This window comes from Euphorbia lathyris, chromosome 8 (assembly GCF_963576675.1).
Source record: "Euphorbia lathyris chromosome 8, ddEupLath1.1, whole genome shotgun sequence".
Lineage (NCBI taxonomy): Eukaryota > Viridiplantae > Streptophyta > Magnoliopsida > Malpighiales > Euphorbiaceae > Euphorbia > Euphorbia lathyris.
In genome coordinates, this window is record NC_088917.1 from 29,911,060 (window position 1) to 29,935,533 (window position 24,474).

The following is a 24,474-nucleotide window of genomic DNA, read 5'->3' on the forward strand; positions in this document are numbered from 1 at the left end:
CGAACCATACTATCATCTGAACTTGCACACATGTTTAGCACCCAATCTTCAACTCTTTCCCAATCTTCCCCAAGAGGTTCAAGCCCAGCAGCATTCCAACACTGTCTTGCATACCTATAGCCAGAAAATAAATGCCACCTATATTCGATATCATTATGACATAATAAACATGTTATCGGTATGACTACATAACCATCCGCTAGCCTAGTCTGGAGTGGTAAAACTCCAGAAATAAGCTTCCAAACAAAGAAATTAAGTTTTGGCGGTAGCAGTTGGTTCTATAGCTTTTTCCAACCTGCCTCTTCCACTCTTCTTTCTCGTTCCATTAATAGCAAACGATACCTCGACTTCGACGAATACACTCCATCAGTTGTATAGTGCCAAATAAGTCGATCAAACCTATTAGACAGTGGGATCACCATACTATATATCAACTCCACTATTTTCTTAGTAAACATTTGATTCAATTTTCACGGTCCCATAACTTGGTTCCCGGCACAAAGAGCTCCTTCACTCGCGTGTCTCGACTTCCAGCGTTACCAACTGACCCAACTCAAAATTGATCTGCACCCTAAATCCACGGATCTTGCCTGACTGAAACTTGATCCCCTGTACTGATACACCACCGTAAACCTCCTTCTAACAAATCAATTAAACTCCACACACTCCAAATAAAATTGGGATTAGTGCCCAATTTTAAGGTTAAGAAAGTCCCCTTGGCATAATATTTTACTTTGAACATTCAACTAACCATTGTGTGAGGGTTATCAATTAATTTCCACCATTGTTTCCCCAGCAATGCAATATTGAACTCATGCAAATCCCAAAAGCCCAACCCACCGCCACTATTGGCCACATAAACGGGCCTAATCAAACTAGTGAATTCGTTTACTACCATCATCTTTCCAACCCCACTAGAAAGAGTTCATCATCTTCTGCAGCTCATCACAAGTAGATTTTGGCAATAAAAACATACTCATGCAAAAAGTTGGTAATTCTTGAGCAACCGACTTTAGAAAAACTTCCTTCCTTGCTATAGACAAGAATCGAAACGTCCAACTATTGAACCGTTTTGCCAACCTCTCTTTAAGGAATAAAAAATGGAACACTTTGACATGCCAATAAGGGAACGCAGACCCAGATACCAGTCAGTGTCCAAAGGTGCGTAGACTTGTAGTGTAGCACATCTTCCCCAGTCTACAATCCGCTTCAGCAGCACTAAAGAACAAGAAGCTATCATTTGCAAACAATAAATGGGTCACACTAGCTTGCGAATATGATAAACTCCAAGCATTTTTTTTATACTTTACCAAAAAATTAAACTCGACGAATTTTTTGTTTTATATGCTCCCCTAACAGTAGTGTTCACATGGACCTGATTGTTGAAACACCTTTCCACATGATTTTGATTTGACAAAATTATTTAAATAATCCCATGATTAAACAATTCAATTTAAGTGCTTTGATTTAATTGTACTAATATGTTTGTTCAATGTTGAGTAAGTAAACTGACTAGAACAGGAACTAAGTGTTCATTAAAAGAAAGACAGAATGAAGTCAGCATAAGTTAATCACACAGCAGAAGCTGAGTGGAATACCACTCAGCGTTGCAAAAGAAATGTCTTCTTCAGGAAAGCTTGAAAGCGAAGCTGCGGAGTCAAGTTGAGCAATGATCAAGACATCGCTAAGTCAAGCTGAGTAATGAAAAAAGTCAGCGCCAATGATCTGTTTACTAGAAAACAAGGCCCGTCAGATCTTTGCAACAAATCAGATGTCTCAAAAAAGTGATCAATGACCTTTTCGAGACGCATTGACCGTCTGGCGTTTGGCAAGAAGACAAACCTGGCGCTAGAAGACGAACCTGGCGCAAGAAGACGAAACTGGAAAAGCTTGGCTCCTGCGAAAATCAGAAGACAGGATTGGCCTGCGATTCTGAATGCTGACCATTCAATGACGAAAGAAGACCGTTACTCCCAATGGATATGTCGGAATTCAAATGATTTGAAGCTTCGAAATTCACTATAAAAGGACAAGTCCATCACTTGGATTCTCACGACACATATAAGCAAATACAGACAGAAAAGCAAATCTTCACAAGAGTGAAAATCCAAAATAGAAGCTGTCTGAAAAGAAAGCAAGTTCTTACACCCAATTCCCAATCATTGTGTAATAGTCTAGAGTGAATTGTATTCAACTAAAGTGTTCTTCACTGAGTGAGAACAATCTTGTATCAATTGTAAAGGTTAGAAGAGTGAAGCTGAGTACTCGGTTATAGTACTCAGTGGTAGAGAAATTCTAGATACTCGGTTATAGTATTCAGTGTGAGATAGGATTGAGTAGACGAATAGAGGACGATACTCTTGCATACTCAGTTGCTATTGTAAACGGTTTGTGCTCTACTTTTAAAGAGCTCAGTAGTGGATTGAAAAAGCCCGGAGGGATTCTGGGGACTGGACGTAGGCGGTGAGACCGAACCAGGATAAGACTGCTGAGTAATCTCTAACCCTTTCTCTTGATATATATGTATGTGTTGCTTGCTTAAATCACTCGGTATATAATTTGTACAAGCCGACGCTGAGTAATCAGAGTGCTGAGTTGGAAGCTGACCTAAAATGTTATTTCCCAACTCACAATTGAAACAGCTCTAGTTAGTGTTTGATTAAAGCTGTCTCACACTTCACTCAGCCTTGCTGACCTAAAGCTGAGTTAAATTATCAAACAGTTAATTAAGTCAGCATTATTAAGCGAAAAAGTTATATTAGTTCCTAACCCCCCTTGGAACTAATCATACTAAGTTACACGAGACCAACAAGTGGTATCAGAGCTTTGTAGCTCACTATTCAAGATAAAACTATCTTGAGCTGATCCCTGTAATGGCTGAGAACAGCACTTGTTTCCTTCCAGGAAATCAAACAACACAGATACTCCCCGAGGGATTATCTATTAGTCGGCCTCCTCTGTTCTTTGGATCTAATTATACATTTTGGAAGAACAGAATGAAAAACTTTATTCAGGCAACAAACATGAGTGCATGGCTTGCTATAGTCCAAGGCCCATTTGTTCCCTACGAAACTATTGATGGTGTAAAGTCCGTCAAAAGTGAGGATAAGTGGTCAGATGATGACCTTAAGAAATTACAAAATAATGCTTCGGCTATCAATATGCTTCACTGTGCATTAGATGCTGCAGAATACAACAAAATTTCAGGTTGTGAGTCAGCACAGGAAATCTGGAAGAAGTTGGAGGTTACCTATGAAGGAACCAGTAAGGTCAAGGAGTCCAAAGTGAATCAACACATGCGGCTATACGAGCTGTTTGAAATGAACGAAAATGAAGACATCTCTGAGATGAACTCAAGATTCACTAACATCATAAACGAGCTTAAGAGACTCGGGAAGAACTTCATAGAAGAAGAGTAGGTGAAGAAAATCTTGAGAAGTCTCCCCAAGAGCTGGCAAGCTAAGAAGACAGTTGTTGAAGAAGCTCAGGACCTGACCACATACAAACATGATGAGCTCATCGGATCTCTGCTGACCCATGAAATCTCCATGAAAAACTTTGAGGCCAAGGAAAAGACTGAGGACAAGAAGCAGAAATCTCTTGTCATGAAAGCTGACTCAACTGAAGCTGACTCATCCAATGCTGAGGAGATGGCCATGTTTACCAGAAAGATGAAGAAGATGTTTAAGAAAAATGACAAGAACAACAAAAAGCCATTTAAAAGAAGTGATAAATATAAAGCTGAGTCTAGCGACAGCAGACACAAGAGGGACATCTCCAAGCCTGTTACTTGCTTCGAATGCCATCAAGCTGGGCACATCAAATCAAGTTGTCCCACTCTGAAGAAAGAAAAGAAAGGCAGTAGAAAGGCAATGGTGGCAACTTGGAGTGATAGTGATGAGTCAACCTCGTCAGGAGCTGATGCCACTGAGTCAGCAAACATCTGTTTTATGGCTGACGAGTCTGCTGACCACTGCCAAATTGAGCAAGATGACCTCTCCGATGAGTCTGACCGAGAGGAACACTCCAATGAGGTAACATCTCTTCTCTTGCTCAGAAATGAAATGGTTAATGCCCTGAGTGATCTTTATACACTGACAAAAAATGTAACAAGAAAATACGAGCACTCAGCAGGCGGTGTGATGAGATTGAAGAGGTTAAACTCAGTGACCTCCGACATCTTCTCCAGGACAATACCAGACAGGATGAAAACTTGAAAATCATGCATGGTTTTGTCTCTGAAGTCCAATCCGACTCTAAATAGTTGAGAAAGGACATCACATCTATACAGAACCAGCTGAGTTCATCAGCCAAGAAAAGGTTCTATCCAAACGCTGAGTATTCAGGTACTGGTTAGCAAAGACGGTACACTCAGTATAACAGTCAGTGTGACTGTTGCGGAAAGAAATGACACACTATAAATGTGTGTTGGTATGCTCAGCACCATCGTGCTGACCAAAAATTGAAATACCCTCAAAGGGTTGTTTATTGTGACTTTTGTGGGAAAGATGGCCACACCATAAATGTATGCCGTCACAAAATAAAATATGATGCTTCACCTGTTCATTCTAACAAACGAGGACCCAAAAAGAATTGGGTACCTAAAGATAACTAGTTCAATTACAGGTGAGCCTGAGATGTGCTGAGAAGTCAAAGCTATGGTATATTGACAGCGCATGCTCGAGGCATATGACTGGTGATGAAACTCAGTTCATCACACTTGTGCATAAACGAGGAGGAAATGTAAGTTTCGTAGACAACAAAAAGGGTAAGATAGTAGGATCAGGTACTATTGGAGGAAATCCTACCATTGAGTCAGTCTTCCTAGTCAGGGGTCTTAAATATAACCTATTGAGCGTAGCTCAGTTGTGTGACAGCGGTAGAAAGGTTGTATTTGATGCCACTGAGTGTAGGATACTCGAGGGAAAAACAAATGAGTTGATTTTAACTGCCCCTCATGTTGACAACGTTTTCATGCTGAGCTTAGAAAAGAAGTTTTCAAAAAAAATATATGCTTAGTGTCAAAGGAAGATAATTCCCGGCTATGGCATAGGAGACTTGGTCATGTAAGTATGGACCTCCTTGCCAAATTAGCAAGAAAGCAATTAGTTGAATGTTTTCCCAAACTTAGATTTGAGAAGGATCAATTATGCAATGCTTGTCAGCAAGGTAGACAAACTAAAAAGTCTTTTCAAAGTAAAAATGTAGTCTCAACCAAGCGTCCATTGGAATTACTACACTTGGATCTTTTCGGACTAGTCCAGCCGCTGAGCTTGGGTGGTAAGAGATTTTCCTTGGTCATTGTAGATGATTTCTCTCGGTATACTTGGGTCATCTTGCTGAGTAGCAAGGATGAAGCTTTTGAGATGTTCTCAACACTGATTAGAAAACTTGAAAATGACAAAGACCTTAAATTATCTCACATCCGAAGTGATAATGGCTGAGAATTCAAAAACCAAGAGTTTGACGAATTCTGTGAAGTCAGCGGCATTGACCATAATTTTTCTGCTCCTAGAACTCCTCAACGGAATGGGGTAGTTGAGAGGAAAAACAGAACCCTAGTTGAAATAGCTAGGACAATGCTGAGTGAGAATAGGCTTCCAAAGTATTTCTGGGGTGAAGCTGTCAACACAGCTTGCTATATACTCAATAGGGCTTTAGTTAGACCTATACTTAAGAAAACCCCCTATGAACTTTGGAAAGGATGAAAACCCAACATTGGATATTTTCGTGCCTTTGGTTGTAAATGTTTGATTCTTAATACGAAAGACAACCTTGCTAAGTTTGATTCAAAAGCTGATGAAGCTATCTTCTTAGGGTACTCAAAAAACAGCAAAGCATATAGGGTGTTTAATAAACGAACTCAGGTCGTAGAAGAGTCTGTACATATTGAGTTCGATGAAACTGACCCTGCAGGGAAGATAAGTCAGCCTACCGAAGGTGACCATGCTCAGCTTCCACTGACCAAAATGGAGCCACTGAGTCATCACCTCAAGGACTGACCAAAGGTAAAAATGAACCTGAAATTATCTTTGCTGACCAATATAATCTTGCAGAGATTGTTGAAACACCAACTCCTGAAAACTCAACACTGCCAAAAGAGATCAAGATCCCAAGAGGACACTCAGAGAAGTCCAATCTTGATGTTGTTGAGAACACCCTAATGACCAGAAATCAACTCAGAAGATATCTCAGTAATGTTGCGTTCGTCTCAGTTCATGAACCGAAAAACTTCTCAGAGGCTGAGCACGATGAATTCTGGATCAATGCTATGTAAGAGGAACTTGATCAATTCAAGAGAAACGAAGTATGTGATCTAGTGCCCAAACCGAAGAATCAAAAGACCATAGGAACAAAGTGGGTATTTCGCAATAAGCTAGACGAACAAGGTAACATAGTCAAGAACAAAGCCAGACTTGTAGCTCAAGGTTACAGTCAGCAGGAAGGTATTGACTATGGTGAGACCTTTGCACCCGTAGCTAGATTAGAGGCAATAAGAATATTGTGTGCATATGCTAGCTTTATGAACTTTAAACTGTTCCAAATGGATGTTAAGAGTGCATTTCTTAATGGAGTTATAAATGAAGAGGTTTATGTTAGTCAGTCTCTAGGGTTTGAGGATCCAAAATTCCCAAACCATGTTTATAAACTCAAAAAGGCTCTGTACGGCCTAAAGAAAACACCACGTGCTTGGTACGAAAGGCTGACCAGTTTTCTGCTGACCAGGAACTATGTCAGGGGAAAAGCTGACACAACCTTATTCATTAAGAAAAAGGGTAAAGATACCCTGTTGGCACAAATATATGTAGATGATATTATCTTTGGTGCTACTAATGAGTCTATGTGCAAGGAATTTAGCAAACAGATGCAAACTGAGTTTGAAATGTCAATGGTGGGAGTACTCAACTTCTTCCTTGGACTTCAAATCAAACAAGGCAAGAATGACATCTTCATTAGTCAGACTAAGTATGCTAAGGAGATATTGAAGAAATTCGACATGGAAGGTTGTAAGCCAATATCCACCCCAATGGGTACTGACACTGTGCTTTGTGCTGATGAGAAAGGTAAGTCAGTAGATATCAAATTGTATCGAGGTATGATCGGCTCTCTACTCTATCTAACGGCAAGTAGGCTAGATATTCAGTACTCAGTATGTTACTGCGCAAGATATCAAGCTGACCCTAAGGAATCTCATTACATAGCTGTAAAAAGAATCCTTAGATATTTGCAAAGCTCAGTGAATGCAGGTTTATGGTATCCAAACACAAATGACTTCACACTCATTAGATACACTGACGCTGACTATGGACGAGACAAGCTTGAGTGGAAAAGCACTTCAGGAGGATGTCATTTCCTTGGAAGCTGTCTAGTGTCTTGGTTCAGTAAAAAGCAATCGTCAGTTGCCCTGTCAACAACTGAAGCTGAGTACATTGCTGCTGGAAGTTGTGTTGAACAAGTTCTATGGATCAAGCAACAGCTGGATGATTATGGAGTTCAAACGAAAACAATAGAAGTCAAATGCGACAACAAGAGTGCTATTGACTTATCCAAAAATCCAATCCAACACAGCAGGATGAAGCATGTCAGCATTAGGCATCATTTCATCAGAGATCATGTACTCAAGGGTGAGATCAAGCTGACCTATGTTCCAACAGATGAACAGCTTACGGATATCTTCACGAAGCCCTTGGCTCGTGAGCAGTTTAGCATACTAAGGGAAGCTATCGGTATGTCTAATCCTCTTCAATAAGATTTCTGCGCTAAATGAATGTTGAGTGACTATTATATGCCAAGTGATTATTACATGATAAGTAACAACTATCATATGCTGAGCAAGCATGAATGACATGAAATCACCATATACTGAGTAGACATACATATTGAGTGATTACTACGTGCTGAGTTACTACGCATGTTAAACATCTCTTCTATACGAAACAACATACTCTAAACTCCAAACGTTTTGTATCCTAGATGCTGACTAAAGCCACTTGCACAATTAATGCTCGCACGCGTATTTTAAGTAGCCACCTAGGATGACGTAAGTGTAATGATTAGAAAACCAAGCGCCGGATGTGTCATTAATGTCAGAATTTAAAGCCGTTAAACGATTCAAAACCAAAGCGCCATTCTGACCTATCAGATCGACGCGCTCTGACTATAAATAGTGGATGATTTCCCACTAACTTCTCTTTACGCTTGAAACATATCGCATTCGATCTCTCTCTCTCTCTCTGAAATCTCTAATCTTCTACATTTCTCAAATCATTAAGAACACCATGTCTAGCGATTCCCAGAACCACTCCGACGAGCAATACGATGACAATCGCTCCGATGTAAATCCTCTATCTCCTGCTGAGCAGGAATATCAGGAGACTTCCACAGAGTCTCAAGAACAAACCCATGGTCAGCATGACCAAACTGTTCCCAAGGTCAGCATGCCTCGCGAAAAACCTCAAGCTGACCAACCAACTTCATCAAAGAAGAGGAAGGAGAAAAAGAACGAAAAACCTAAGGAAATGACGTTCTCCTAAGTCCTAAAGAACACCAAACATCTCAAAGTATTCCATTGTCGCTGGTTCTCTAAGAGCTTTGTGGAAGCTGAGAAACCCTTCTACGAGTGGATCTCAAAGAACGGATGGACTACTCTCTTCTCTCTCCCTGGAACAACCTACCCGCAGTTGGTAAAAGAATTCTACACTAACCTCAAAGTGGACAACGATGACTATGATTATATGGTCACTATAGTCAAAAAACAAGAAGATCACCATCACTCCTTCTTATCTCGCTACTTTGCTAAAGCTGAAGGAAGAATGATCAGAACTCTGGTGCACAAACGACTACACGCACGTGAAGTACGAAACTGAGTTCTGTAAACCGAAAAATCACAAGGGAGAAATCGCTAGTACATGTATGGGTTAGCATCAAAAGCAAGCCCACTATATCTTGACCGATTTCTTGTTTCCCAAGGTCAATGCCTCCTCCTCAGCCTCAAACTTTGAGCAGTGCTTCATCTAGCATATGCTGAACTATAAGCCGCTCAATTATGCCCGTCTTCCTCATCGGGGCTTTCCAACGCAGCACGGGGATCCTCAGGATGGGTTCCCTTATCACTAAGATCCTTCAGGATCACGAGGTCAGCCTAAAGGAGGAAATTGATATAGAGGGCACTGAGATCACCTCAGGAATCCTACTCGCACTGGCCCATAGTCATCCCATCAAGCCTAAGAAAGGGAAGGGAGTTGTGATTGAAGAAGATGTTGCTGAGGATAATATGGTTGAAGAAGCAGATGCTGAGGTAACCAAGAAAGGAAAGAAAGTTATGGTTGAAGAAGCACCGGCTGTGCGAACCAGAAAAGAACGAAAGAGAAAAGCTGACCAATCCTCATTAACATAGCTCCAAAGAAGATCATGTTAGTGGTTGGTGCGAAAAAAGCTGCTCATGCTGAGCCAGCTCAAGGGGAACCTAAGTCAGCCGAAGGAAATATGAAGAGAGCTGAGCCTGAGGAAGAAAGTGAGGAAACACCAGATCAGCCTCTAAAGAGGAAGAAAACCTCTAGGTTGAAGCCGTTAGATGCTAACCCACTTGACTTTGTGATTTCCGCGGATTCACATTTTGTACGAAGTCAAGAAATTGACCTGGAAAAGCCACCTTGTGATCAGGAGGAAGACCAAGGTTGTCCTGAGCAACAGGCTCAATCTCATAAGATGGGTTCTACGGAGCCAAGTAAAACAGCTGCTGCTGAGCAGATTGATGAGCAAGGAGTTAAGACTCTAGTAAAGGACAAGGTTGAAGAGACCCTTTACGCTGACTTAGGACTCAACTTTTCTTCTGAGTCACCAGACTCCCCTGCTGCTGACCGTTCTCCTCAAACCAAATCTAAAAAGGGCAGTGCGGACAAGCGTTTCAAACGGAAAGCTCAAAAGCCCAGCGTAATCGATCTGCTGGATGAATCACCACTGAGAGACCCTATCACAGACTTAACTGGGCTCTAATTTCAATTCTTCACCACCATCACTGAGCCCACTCCGGACCAAGTAAAGGAAAAACAAGCCTCTGTTTCTCAAGCCGAGGAACAAGCCACTAAGGGACAAATTTCTGCCGACACTTCTGCTCCACCTTCCACTGAGCAAGTGCTCAAAGTTCCTGTTGCTCAATCCAAAGAGTTAGCAAAGGAAAATCCACCTACTAAAGATAGCTCTACGTTGCCTTAACCTCAAATTTCAACTCAACGTCAGACTGACACTGAGTAGGTAACCAATACTGCTGAGCAACCACTTCCATCCTCTACTGAGTAGTTCATCAACCAGTCAGCTCCTGATGCTGACCTTGCCAATCAAAGTTCAGCTGCTGACAAAGCTGGCACTTCTACTTCTGGACAGCACCACAATTCTCCACCACCTACTGTTAACCAGAAAACGGCCTCTGAGCACAACACTGATGATACTTACACTTATTTGGATGCTTCTGAGTCAGGAAGAAGAATCATCCAATCTACTCAAACTCTACTTCAAGAGATCCATCAGTCTCAAGCCGACGCTGCTGGGTCCATTCCTGCTGAGCCAACTCAATTCTCCCCTGTCACGCAACTTTTGACCGAACTCAAGGGTCTAAAGGAGCTGATGAGTGTAATGACTTCACTAGTCTCTCAACAGCCCAAGAAAGAACTTATAATGAAGCTGGTTGAACTACAGCTGATGATGGTAAATCATATGAACTCCATCGAAGGGAAAATCAACGCCCTATCTGCTGCAAACTCCTCATCCGCTACTTCTGCTGAGGTCACTCAGCATTTCTCCCAGCTGTCCGCCGAGCTAACCGGGGCTCGTGAACTCATCTCCTCCTCTTCTCAATGCTCCATAGAACAAAATGGAGAAGCTATCCGCTTACTTAACTTGAGCAAAGAAGAAATGGACACTGACCAGGTCAAGACTAATGATATCTTGCACTGCACCAGGTCAACACTTGCGCATGTTCGGCACATGAATGTTCAGCGTCATTCGTATGATACTGCACTGCTCAAGATGTATTATCAATCCTATGCATGAATGACAGACTCCATTACTTGGATTGGGAAATTACTTGAGTACCTACTCAGCATGCTCATCGCAAATATCAAGATCCCCGCTTCAAGTATGGCCGATGGCGTGCAGGTCTTTAAGAGTCTTAGAGAAAGTACGGGTCACATGCAATATTATTCATCCATATTGACTTGTGCTGTTCAACAAGGGACATTCCTTGCTCCTCCCCTTCAATCTAATGATGCCGACAAAACGGGGGAGAAAGATCAAGAGAAGCAAGCTGCTGGAACTCAGCAGAAGCCGGGGGAGAAAGACAAAGCTAAGCAGCCAGCTGCCGGAACTCAGTAGAAGCCTGGTTCAACTTCTGCTATCCCGGGCAATCAAAGTCAGCAACAAAGAACAGCCAAGGGAAAAGGCAAATCCAACCAAGTTCAAGTCAACATGAAGAAATAGATTAGCAATAGTCTTAGCTTGTGACTTGCAATTTTGTATTTGGCATATCTTTGTTGAACTGACTATCTATATATGCATCCTTTATCCAAACTGACTATATTTATGCAATGCTTACTTGCGATGTTTATATGCTGATTGAACACATGACTACTCATTGAACAACAAAGTAAAACTTGTGAACATAGAGATTAAACAAGTAAATCATACTCTGATAAATAAATCCAACTCTAATACCTGAACTTAACATAATATCTCTGAATAGATACGTATCAAAGCTGAGTAATGACCAAATGTTCCAAGTATTGACATTCTTCTGAAAACTGACCTTAGGCTCATCTGAATTAGATCTTGGAAGGTCTAGAATTGAACTAAGTTAGTAAACGCATGTCTTAGTTTCACTCTATTAGATCTTAGAAGGTTTAGAGTTAAACTAAGTCAATAGATGCAACCCTTACGGGGGAGTTATTTTAGAAGAATAGAAAAGGTCAACCTTCATGGGAGCTCAACGGTGAGTTCCGAACTAAATATTTTTGCCAACATCAAAATGGGGGAGTTTGTTGAAACACCTTTCCACATGATTTTGATTTGACAAAATTATTTAAGTAATCCCATGATTAAACAATTAAATTTAAGTGCTTTGATTTAATTGTACTAATATGTTTGTTCAATGTTGAGTAAGTAAACTGACTAGAACAGGAACTAAGTGTTCATTAAAAGAAAGACAGAACGAAGTCAGAACTAAGCTAATCACACAGCAGAAGCTGAGTGGAATACAACTCAGCGTTGCAAAAGATATGTCTTCTTTAGGAAAGCTTGAAAGCGAAGCTACGGAGTCAAGCTGAGCAATGATCAAGACACCGCTAAGTCAAGCTGAGTAATGAACAAGTCAGCGCCAATGATCTGTTTACTAGAAAACAAGGCCCGACAAATCTCTGCAACAAATCAGATATCTCGAAAAAGTGATCAATGACCTTTTCGAGACGCATGGACCGTCTGGCGTTTGTCAAGAAGACAAACCTGGCGCTAGAAGACGAACCTGGCGCAAGAAGACGAAACTAGCAAAGCCTGGCTCCTGCGAAAATCAGAAGACAGGATTGGCCTGCGATTCTGAATGCTGACCATTCAATGACGAAAGAAGACCATTACTCCCAACGGATATGTCGGAATTCAAATGATTTGAAGATTTGGAATTCACTATAAAAGGACAAGTCCATCACTTGGATTCTCACGACACATGTAAGCAAATACAGACAGAAAAGTAAATCTTCACAAGAGTGAAAATCCAAAATAGAAGCTGTCTGAAAAGAAAGCAAGTTCTTACACCCAATTCCCAATCATTGTGTAAAAGTCTAGAGTGAATTGTATTCATCTAAAGTGTTCTTCGCTGAGTGAGAACAATCTTGTATCAATTGTAAAGGTTAGAAGAGTGAAGTTGAGTACTCGGTTATAGTACTCAGTGGTAGAGAAATTCTGGATACTCGGTTATAGTATTCAGTGTGAGATAGGATTGAGTAGACGAATAGAGGACGGTACACTTGCATAATCAGTTGCTATTGTAAACGGTTTGTGCTCTACCTTTAAAGAGATCAGTAGTGGATTGAAAAAGCCCGGAGGGATTCTGGGGACTGGACGTAGACGGTGAGGCCGAACCAGGATAAGACTGCTGAGTAATCTCTAACCCTTTCTCTTGATATATATGTATGTGTTGCTTGCTTAAATCACTCAGTATATAATTTGTACAAGCCGACGCTGAGTAATCAGAGTGCTGAGTTGGAAGCTGACCTAAAATGTTATTTCCCAACTCACAATTGAAACAGCTCTAGTCAGTGTCTGATTAAAGCTGTCTCACACTTCACTCAGCCTTGCTGACCTAAAGCCGAGTTAAATTATCAAACAGTTAATTAAGTCAGCATTATTAAGCGAAAAAGTTATATTAGTTCCTACCACCCCTTGGAACTAATCATACTAAGTTACACGGGACCAACACTGATGACTACATGAATTTGGTCATTCACCGTTAGATATAAACTGATTTAATCCTAGGGTGGGATTCGAAACTTCCTAAGCTTATATTTTGATCAGCCTAGATCTAATGGTGAATGATTAAATTCATGTGGTCATCAGGGTCCATATGAACATTTATGTTGCATTGATATTAATTTCCCCAATAATGTTGGTTCAATTTGACATTTAGCCCTAAACATTAATTTGGTAACTAGCTAACTACTATATTTGGTGTGAACTTATGAAATCTTTATTGTTATTGTTGTTGCTATGAGGTGTACATAGTGTTTTACACTTATATTATGACCTAATTTTTAGTGCATTTCAGGTTTGGTTGGTTTGATATTATTATTAGCTACTGCTCATGCTTCCTCTTAGTCTTCATGTTTTGATGGAATCAGAAAGTTGGATTTAATGCTCATTGCATTTATCAATTTTTTTTTTTTTTATATATACAAACTATTGAAGTATATCCTATATATTGACCTTTTCATATATACAACTCATTTTAAGTTCTCTAAAATAAGGAATATTATTCTATTATGTGTCCTTCTTGTTCTTGTTGCCATTCAAACTTTGTTTTTAATGATTAATACACAGAGGTAAACACTTTTATTAGTTTAATTATATGTTATTATCTAGCTAATTTATAGTGTTTGTTTCAGGATTTATAAATTTTATGGCCCCGTTTGTTTGGAGAAAAATATTCAGCAGGAAAATATTTTTCCAATTTTCCACTGTTTGTTTGGGTAGGAAAATAAGTCAAAGGAAAATAAGTAGCAAGTCAATGGAAAAGCAAGGAAGAAAAAGGGTAAAACATTTTCCCCAAAACATACACGTCTAGAAAAAAATGGGAAAAACGTTAAAAAATATAAAAATACAAAAATATGAAACACGAAAAAACATAAATAACGTGAAAACGTTACAAAACACGAGAATATGGAAAAAACCCCGCAAAAAAATGAAAAGGTGAACAAACGTGAAAAACATAAAACGCAAAAAAAGCAAACACTTGAAAAGGCACAAAACATGAACAACACGAAAAAGTGAGAAAACACGAAGTATACAAAAACGTGAAAAATACAAAAAACACGGAAATGTGAGAAAATATGAAAAACACGAAAACGCGAAAAATGCTAAAACACAAAAACGTGACAATAAGTGAAAAACGCGATAAACATGAAAAGACGAAAAATGCAAACAAAACACGAAAATGTAAAAAACACAAAAACGTGAAAAATACGAAAAACATGAATAACACGAAAAAGTAACAAAATGCGAAAAATAAAAAACGCGAAAAAGGGAAAAACCGAAAAACTAAACGTGAAAATACGAAAAAATGAAGAAAAAATGCAAAAAAACACAAGAACGTTAATAACACGAGAAAACGTACAAAAAATGATAAAAAAAATGTGAAAAAACGTTTTTCGGGTTTTTAACATTAATTTTTTTCACATTTTCATGGTTTTCCACTTTTTTTCCATTTTTCCATATTTTTAATATTTTTTTTTACTTTTCGTGATTTTCGTATTTTTTTCACTTTTTGTGTTTTTAACAAAATTTCACATTTTTTTTGTGTTTTTACGTTTTTAGTGGTTGGAAAATATTTTCCAATGTTGTAGCCAAACACCGTAAAATATTTTCCAATGTTTTTACCAAACATAGAAAAATATTTTATTTTCCTGCACAAAATTTTCCCTCCATAAAATTTTCCAAAACACAATATTTTCCCCCAAATAAACGGGGCCTTAATCAACTATTTAGTTCCTCGATTTGCTTTTTCATATCAAAATATATAATTACTCTTATTTACATAAATATTTTTCTTTTTTAATAACGTCTGTACAATATACATACATAAATTTCTATACTAATTATTATACTTAATATGTAACAAGTAAAGTAAGATGAATATATTTTTTTTATTCTCTTATTTTTTTTTATTTAATATAATATCTTTAAACTAACATTAAATATTATATTATACACCCGTGCAACACGCGCAGATCTTCCCCTAATAGGCTATATATAGGTGAGTCATTTTCATACACCAATATTAATCCTTATATCACTATTGATCAGGAAAGATGATTCTGTCTATCTTTCTGATCCTTAATTCTCTGCTATCTTCCTCCTCATATGCAGCAGTTCAAAACTTCTGCGTGGCGGAAACCTCGTCAGAAGGTCCTTCAGGATTCAATTGCAAAAAACCTGCATCAGTAACAGTAAAGGATTTTGTATTCTCAGGATTAGCAGCTCCTCCTAACTTTTCAAACGTTGCAAAAGCTTCATTTACACCTGCATTTGTAGACCAATTGCCTGGACTAAACGGCCTGGGAATTTCGATTGCTCGTTTTGATTTAGAGGTTGGTGGATTTTTTCCAATGCATTCACACCCCGAAGCTACCGAGGTTTTTGTTGTAACTTCAGGGTCAGTCACTGCGGGTTTTATCTCCGCGGCTAACACTGTTTACTCCGAAAATCTTAAGGCGGGCGACGTGTTTGTAATTCCGCCTGGATTGCTGCATTTTGTGATAAATAAAGGTGATTCTCCTGTTTCAGGATATGTTAGTTTTAATAGTCCCAAACCAGCTATTCAGCTTTTAGGTTCTTCTCTTTTCGGTAACGGATTACCGACGGATTTACTGACCAAAACTACTTTTCTTGATGCTGATCAGATTAAGAAGCTTAAGGGTGTTTTTGGTGGTACTGATTAACCTCAATTTGTATCTGGATCGAGTTATAATTAATTAGTCTATAGTTTCTGTTGATTGTTAAATTTCAGTATGCGGATAGTCCAAGAATTTTGTTCATGTCTTTGTGCGTGAATAAGTTAGTGCCTTCTAGAACCTCAATCGTTCATAAATGATGATTAATCCCGTCAAGAGAAATATAGATTTAGCATTCATTCATAGTGCAAATTTAATTACTATAATTCTTATAAGTAACATCAATTTTAGTTATATGCTATCGAAAATTTTAAAAGACTGATTTATATGTTATATAACTGTTATATTAGACTTTCCAAACCCGTATCTCGATAAATTAAATCAATTTCGTACACTTTTAATTGATTTTTTGTAACTATATTAATAACACAGTAAATATTTTAGACAATTTGATTAAAAAAAAGTTGTGATTAGCTTATACGTAGTAGATTTAGTTTTTAACATTTTAACAGAATTTTTGTGGTTTTGTTAGTAATACGTTAAATATCTTAGACATGGTCGATATTTGTAAAGTCTAATGTGACAATTAAATACCAACCAAACCGGTTTTTTCAAATTTCAATAACATTTGGCTAAAATTGATCTTATTTAGAAATGTATGGTTAACTTTATACAATTTCATACGTACGTTAATGTTAAATCTGCACTTTCTTTAGAAATTGTAATTTAGGCGTGAAAGAATATACAGTTTGTTAACCCTATTTTGAAGGAAAATTAATAATAAAACATTGATATATGTGTATATGCTTTGTTGTTTAATACAGAGACATTTTTTTTAAGATAGATGTAGAAAATATGGAGAATGAGTATTATTTGGGCTAAAAGGAGCAGTTTAAGTTACATAAATTCAATTATATATTTGGTAACTAATTGAAAAATTAAGGTTTGGTAGGAGATAAAACACCACAACTTTCCTATGAACCTGACTTTACAAAGGTCAATTCATCCAAACTAAGGAGAAGAAATATGCTTTAGTAAAGGAACAAATTCCAAATCTTCCAAATAAAACCTGAAATCCCTATAATACCTCTTCTTCATAATAAGTCTTTCATCTCCCTTCTTTTCCTATATTTGGACATGCCATCAACTTTAATTACATATTGTTAACTATAATTTACGAATACGCCAGTTTTCAACATTGTCACGTGTGGTTAGGGTGCGGGCGTGCCAAAGAAATTATTTCTCAATTAAAAGATGGGTTAAGTTTGTAGATTTGCGCGCCAAAATTTAAAATCAAATGAAGCGATTGACGAGAAACGCAATGATTGAAAAATTCCCTCTTCTTAGGCCTCTAGCACCGTTATAGAAACTTTGCTAGATAAATTATTTTTATTTAAGCTAATGCGATTAAGTGAAATACGAGTAAAATAAAGGAAATTAAAGATGCGAAATTGACACGAGATTTGGTGAAAATGGGTATTTATTGATATAAATATTGATGAGTATATGTGTTCATACAAAATAATGAAATTAATTACAATTGAAATATATCTATATTAACATATAGCTAACTCAATCGAATTGAGAAAATCAATCAATACATATGAATTGAAATTCAAATAATAATAAAAAATTGAAATTCAACAACAAACTCAGAGCCACAATAGCTATCTCGGCTGGACATTGAATTTTGGTGTCGGCTTGAGGTCCTCGGACGCAGCGGTCGGTTGGCAAGAGCGGGATTGATCTAGAAAATTTCTGACTTTAGTAGGCAAGTATGAGGCAGATCTGACCTTCAACTTCAGAGAGACTGTATGCATGCTTATGAACACGGAATCAAGAAAATTAAAAGGTCTATTTGAACTTCAGGAAGTCAAGAATAAATGTTTAGAAAGGATTGAAGACTGAAACGAAATTTAAATAGACTAAAACAGGATTAGAGAATTACTGGATGAATTATGGTAAAAGCTGGAAACAGAATGTCTAAACAATTTGGGGTGCAAAGATTGGCTTGTAAATGAAGTTTCCGAACACGGAATTAGGCGAATGAAAAGGCTAATTTAACTTCGGGAAGTCGGGAACAAATATATAAAAGGAATCGAAAGCAAAAACAGACTCTAAATAGATGAAATTGGACTTGGAAAATAACTGGACGAATCTTGAAAAAATTAATTTAGAAAGCGATTCTAGCTAACGAATTGAAAACTTTAAACTTAGGGATGTTAAATTGAATGAAAAGAACTTGAAAATAAGCTATTAAAGACTTGAATTGAAGCTTAAAAGAGCTAGAAAATGGAATTTAGAACTAAGAACTTGAAGAACAAAATGAAGAATTTAAGAACTAAGCATTGGAACTTAGGAGGGGGATTTTGATGTGTTGAATTGGTGAGTAACTATGAAGAATGGAGAGTATATTTATAGTATTTTGAGAGGGATTATTGAGGTAATTAACCACCCCATTATCTTTATTTTTCTCTCATATTTTGCTCACTATCTTGCCACCTCACTAACTTCCTCAACCTCCACTAACCACCACTAACTTCCCTCAACTTCCATGCCACATCACTCCATTACTTTGTGGTTAGAGAGAGTGTAGGGATAGGTATGGGTGTGAGTATGAGGTTTAAGTTTCACGGATTAGCTTTGGATGTCGTTCGATGCGGGTCGGAGAAGTCGGATGAGAAGAACAAAATCCTGAAAAATAGTTTCAGTGGTAGGTCTCGCCGAGACCTACTAAATTTTTTTTATTCTTTTATTTAATTTCTTTTAATTAGAAAACATGGAAACTATAACCTAAAATTAAATATAAGCTTTCTATATACATGGAAATTTATTTATTTTTGGCCAACACATATATATGTAAATCATGATTAAATTAATACGAAAAAATATTACTCCCTCTGTTTTATATACATGTCTTTCTACAGATATTTTTTTTTTTTTGTTTCATAGCACATATCATTTTGATATGATTAATACACTTTAAGTCACTTTCTTTCTGCTATAAAATATGAGTTTACGGAGAGTAATTAGAATAATTGTCTTATTATAAAATAAATAAATAGTGGAATCAATACATAAGGGGCAACAAATAGTGGAATTTGTTGGCCAGTATGGAGCACGGGGCTATTCTCTTCGCTATTATTTGTCACCAAATGTGGAAATGGAGGAATGAAGAGTTATTTGCTGAGAAGACTGTCTTTATTCCTGACCTCCGGTTTTACTTCTCGAAAAAACTCTCTGTTATTACAAAGAGTTTTGAAGGAGAGCCCCTGGTTCACCCCTCCCCGGTTAAAGAGGTCCAGTTAGTTGGTTGGAGGAAGCCCAGGGAAGGGGTTGTCAAGTTGAATACGGATGGCTCCTGCCTTAGTAATGGCAGAATTGCTGCTGGTGGAGTTCTTCGGGATGCTGGTGGCGCCTGGCTGGCTGGGTTTACCCATAACTTAGGTACGGGCTCCTCCTTTACTGCAGAGCTCTGGGGGATCTTGTCTGGCATTAAACTCGCCATTCGCATGGGTGTTAAAAGACTTTCGGTGGAGTCTGACAATTTGGAGGCTATCAACAGGATTTCGGATAGACAGGTTGTTTGTCTTAAGAGTCAGAATCTCATTAAAGCCATCTTGAGGCTTCGTCCTGCCTTCGATTCTCTTACCTTCTCCCATATTTATAGGGAGCAAAACCGCGTGGCGGATCGCTTGGCAGCTGCTGGGCATGGGGGGATGTTAGGTGTTTCTACCCTTTCCGTTCCTCCTTCTTTTCTGTTACCTTCTCTTCTTGAGGATAGGATTGGGGTCAGTCTTCCTAGACTGATCCCGGGTTAGGTTTTTGTTTGTTTTTTTTTTTTTTCTTCCCTTCTTACCAAAAAAAATACATAAGGGGCAACAAAGTCTATTTCCTAATATTCTTATATAACTTCTGCACAACTCTTTAGAAAGACATGTAATATGAAACGGAGGGAGTAATATATAATTTAAATATAACTAATTTTACAATTACAATTAACTATGACTAAACTGATATTAGGTAATCCGGACACATCAAAGGTCGCTCTTGGGGTTCCTTGGGTTTTAGGGGTTTCTTGGTGAGTGCATCTCTCCTTTAGTGAGAGTGTCTCAATCAATTTGAGGGTCGACTTGTGAGTATCAGTCGTGTAGTGTGCAATGAAGGAAAATTTGGCTAATCTTTTAATTGAAGACGAGGAAAACAAAGTATTGGATCTAAGGCTCAACATTTCGACATAGAAAGCAGATGATTCAAGTTTGGGTCTGATCTGAAAGTTTGTCATAAACAAAACGAACTATGGTGGCTAGGGCAATGAGTCAATATTCAGTAGATAAATACAAACTTATACTCGTTCGAATTCTTTCACAAAGTGGACCTCAATCGGGTGATTACGGGAGAGCCGTGGACGTTTGACAATTATGCGTTGGTAATGAACAAGTGGAATTTTGGTATTAATCCAGAAAACGTCGACCTCAACTCCATGGATATTTGGATGCAGATTCACGATTTGCCAACTGGAGCGATATCGTAGGCGATTGGGAAACAGATTGCGGACTTTATCGGAGTATTCAAAGAGTATGACTTGAATAATAAAACAGGGATGAGGAAACTATTTATGCGGATAAGAGTGGCGATAGACGTTCACAAACCGCTGAAGAGGTTCAAAATTATCAAAAATCATAGATTAAATGGAATATTTTATTTAAGTACAAACAATTGGGAATATTTTGTTACTTATTTGGAATTTTAGGGCATAAGGATAAATTTTATGAAAGGTTATTCGATGATCTTGGAACCAAAATGGAAAAGGAATGGGGAGAATGGTTAAATGCCCTGGTTCGGAGGGGTAGAGACCAAAGCGGATCATGTTGGCTAAGAGAACATGCTGGATAAGGGAACATCACATAGGCTCAAAACGATTCTAAACGGCATATACTTGGGGATGCCTCAGTTCTAACAGTAATAACCGATACTATGGAAATTGGCAACAACAACACCACGGGGAAACAACACAACAAAGCACTCAGGTGTGTTTATCTCTTAGCTTAATGGTCCTCAAGTCCATGGAACACAAAAAGACTTGAATGGGGTACAGTGGATGCACTAGAAGTAATAGGAACAAACATTGACATATGGGAGGACGGGGAGGACACAATGAAATTACAGGACGATAGAAGCGTAGAAGGGAAGGTACTAACAATATCACAGAATTACAACCACAACAACAATCAGAAGGCCCTATTTCCATGCTGCATAAGGAGAATTTTAGAGTCACAAATTCAGTGAGGCCTACTATTCAGGCCCGCCGGGATTAATGAATTATATTAGTTGGAACTGTCGTGGGTTTGGGAAGCCACCGGGAAGTTTGTTCGTTGAATGAAGTAGTTAATTCCCAAGAAGTTGATTTACTTTTTTTAATTGAAACACTTGGTGCTATACTTCACTGTCTCTAAATCAATAAAAAAAATTACATACATGATTTGCTAAAGCGGGAGAAAATGCATGAGTCGAGCACGCCAACATGTCCATCGATAAAACTGACTCAACATAATGGTGAACCATTTGATCATCTGGGATTCTATCGCAATATTGTGGGTGGTTTACAATATGTTACAATCACACATCATGACATTTCCTATGCTGTAAATAAAATCAGTCAGTTCATGCACCAACCAAGCCTTGAACATTGGAAAACAGTGAAAAGAATATTACGGTACCTTCACGACACACCTACACACGGTCTCAATTTTTCGGCTAGCAATGATTTGTGCATTAATGGTTTTACTGATGCCGATTGGGGAGGAGACCTCGATGACCGAAAATCTATTACTGTCATACCCGACCCTAAACGGCATCGGGTATGAAGGGTAGACACGATAACGCACGCCTAACAGTCAAAAAGGCAAACCGGTTTTCTAATAGATAAAAAATTCATTCGGATACCTAAAGTTTTATTTATTTATTTGGCTTGGACTTGATAATTCTATCAAGCTTTCTACATATCCCGAACGTCTTTTAATCTTTAAACCGGGAATCAAAGCCACGTAGTTCTACCTATTTTAGGTAGTTCTCTTAACTTAAGTAGTTCTCTTAACTTATGAACTCATTTTAACTTATTGACACGTTGATTGACACGCTAATAATTCAATTGTATATTTCACTTTATTACTATATAATTTAATATATATAAATCATTTTATCAAAACGAATCAAATCGAACAACGTTTTATCAAAACGAATCAAATCGAACAACGTTTCATCAAACGCAATCAAATCGAACAACGTTTCATCAAACTGACGCTTTATCAAACCAAATTCGTAATCAAATAAACGTAAAATTATATTTCAAATCATCAAGCATTTTCAAAACGTAATACTAAATTTGCGTGTGTGTCCATCCTCGAATTCCACCCGTGTAGCTTATCATAACATCAATCATATCAATAATCGAGATATCTCATTCATATCTCATCTTGCCTAACGCTAGGACTACCAGTCGTGCACTCTGGCTATACCGCTCTTAGGTATGGTCTTACAATTACAACTCCTACCTCGGAAAATCCTAGATGGACAAAACCATTTTGTCTTTCTTTCAAAATATCACAATATAAAAATCATATTTGGACTTCAATCCAAATCACTAAATAATAACAATAACAACCGCAACGGTTTTCTCAATCCAATTTTCAGACAAATACCACGAGTATAAAAATATACTTCAATTTAATCATTTTACAATTAAAATCAAAAGTAAATAATTAAAATCAAAAGTAAATAATTCAAATCATATATTTTCATAAAAATCATAAGTTGACGATTTCATCAATTTCGAGAATTAAAATCACTCAAATATTATATAAATATACTTCAATAAGATTTAAGAGAAACACTTTTATCAGACCATTTTTATATATTTTTATCGGACTAATTTTATTTGTCATTGTCACCGGAATAGTTCATGTAAAACTAAACCGGTATCGTTAATTCCGACCGAAGGTTCAGTAGGACTCGTGACACTGTTAGGAGTCTATCTGTATTAATTTTATATTCCCAAAATTTTGTACTAATTATTTTATATTCGATTTTATACCGACTCTACTTGACAAATATCAGCATTGGTCCTTATATTTTTAACCTATTCTAATTCTAATTATTAAAGTTGTTTAAAATATTTTAAATAAAATAATCGAAATATTCATATTGAATTATTTTCGGTCACTAAGATAGTAATTTTAAACTGACGTAGTTAATTTGGACCGATTATATTTTTAAACTCGTTACGCTGCTAAAAGTCCATTAATACTGAATTTCACTTTAACAAATCTAAAGGACAACTGTCTAAATTTCATATTTTTATGACTTGATAAATCACACTCACAAACATGTTAAAATTTGACGTTAAAATTTGACGAAATGGGACCTAACTTACTCAAAAATCATACATAGAACATTTTTAATAATAATTTAGATATAAAATTACAGTTACCAAAATATCATTGTTAGTCACCAAAAATTAATCGGTGTAATCCACTGACAGCAAATCCAAAATGTCATCGTTGGTCACCGAAAGTTAATCGGTGTCATCTCTTGGGGTAAATTACATACGTGGTGTACAACCTTTACCCGTAATCACACTTTGGTGTACAACCAAAATTTTATCACACTAAACTGTACAACCTTTTAGTGACCTCCCACTAAAGTGTATAGCAAGTAAAAATGACCGGTTAATGCTCAGTCAACGCGCCACCTCAGCTTTGACCGGTCAAAAAGTCAAGAAAATTCAACCACTTAATATAAAATTACTTCTATACCCATATCTCTCCATATCTTCATCTTCTTCCTTCTATTTCTTTCTCTCTCTTCAAATTTCTTTCTCTCTCTAACCTCTCTCTCTCTTTGAATTTCTTTATCTCTCTAACCTCTCTCACTAAAATCAATACCATCAAATCCTTGTAGTAAACTTCAAATTTCTTTCTCTCTCTAACCTCTCTCTTCAAATTTCTCTCTCTAACCTCTCTCTCTCTCTCCATGACGACAGGTTCAGAACTGAACCAAAAACATAACTATCTAACAATCCACTCTCCATGGCACCCCTAGGGGAACCAATAAGACCACTACTATCATTTGCATTCTTCGCCTGTAGAACAGCACTACCCAGGTATTGGCGCCTGAATTAAGAAAATGAATGAATCATCAGATGATAATTGCTCCATGGAAAATACATAAAAATTGAATAAGGAAAAGCGGAGAGTTGTTGTGATACAATTTGAGCTAATGTTTATTTCTCGTTGACTGATTGGTTCCACAATGAAATGGAAAAACA

The 24,474-nt window shown here is 37.6% G+C and overlaps 1 protein-coding gene across 1 annotated transcript; it reads left to right on the plus strand.

The window, feature by feature from the left end:
* The first annotated feature begins 15,566 nt into the window (after positions 1-15,566).
* LOC136204181 (auxin-binding protein ABP20-like) lies at positions 15,567-16,214 on the plus strand. The gene has a single exon (XM_065995379.1). The coding sequence runs from the start codon at positions 15,567-15,569 to the stop codon at positions 16,194-16,196; it is 630 nt and encodes a 209-aa protein (XP_065851451.1). The 3' UTR covers positions 16,197-16,214.
* Positions 16,215-24,474: the final 8,260 nt, after the last annotated feature.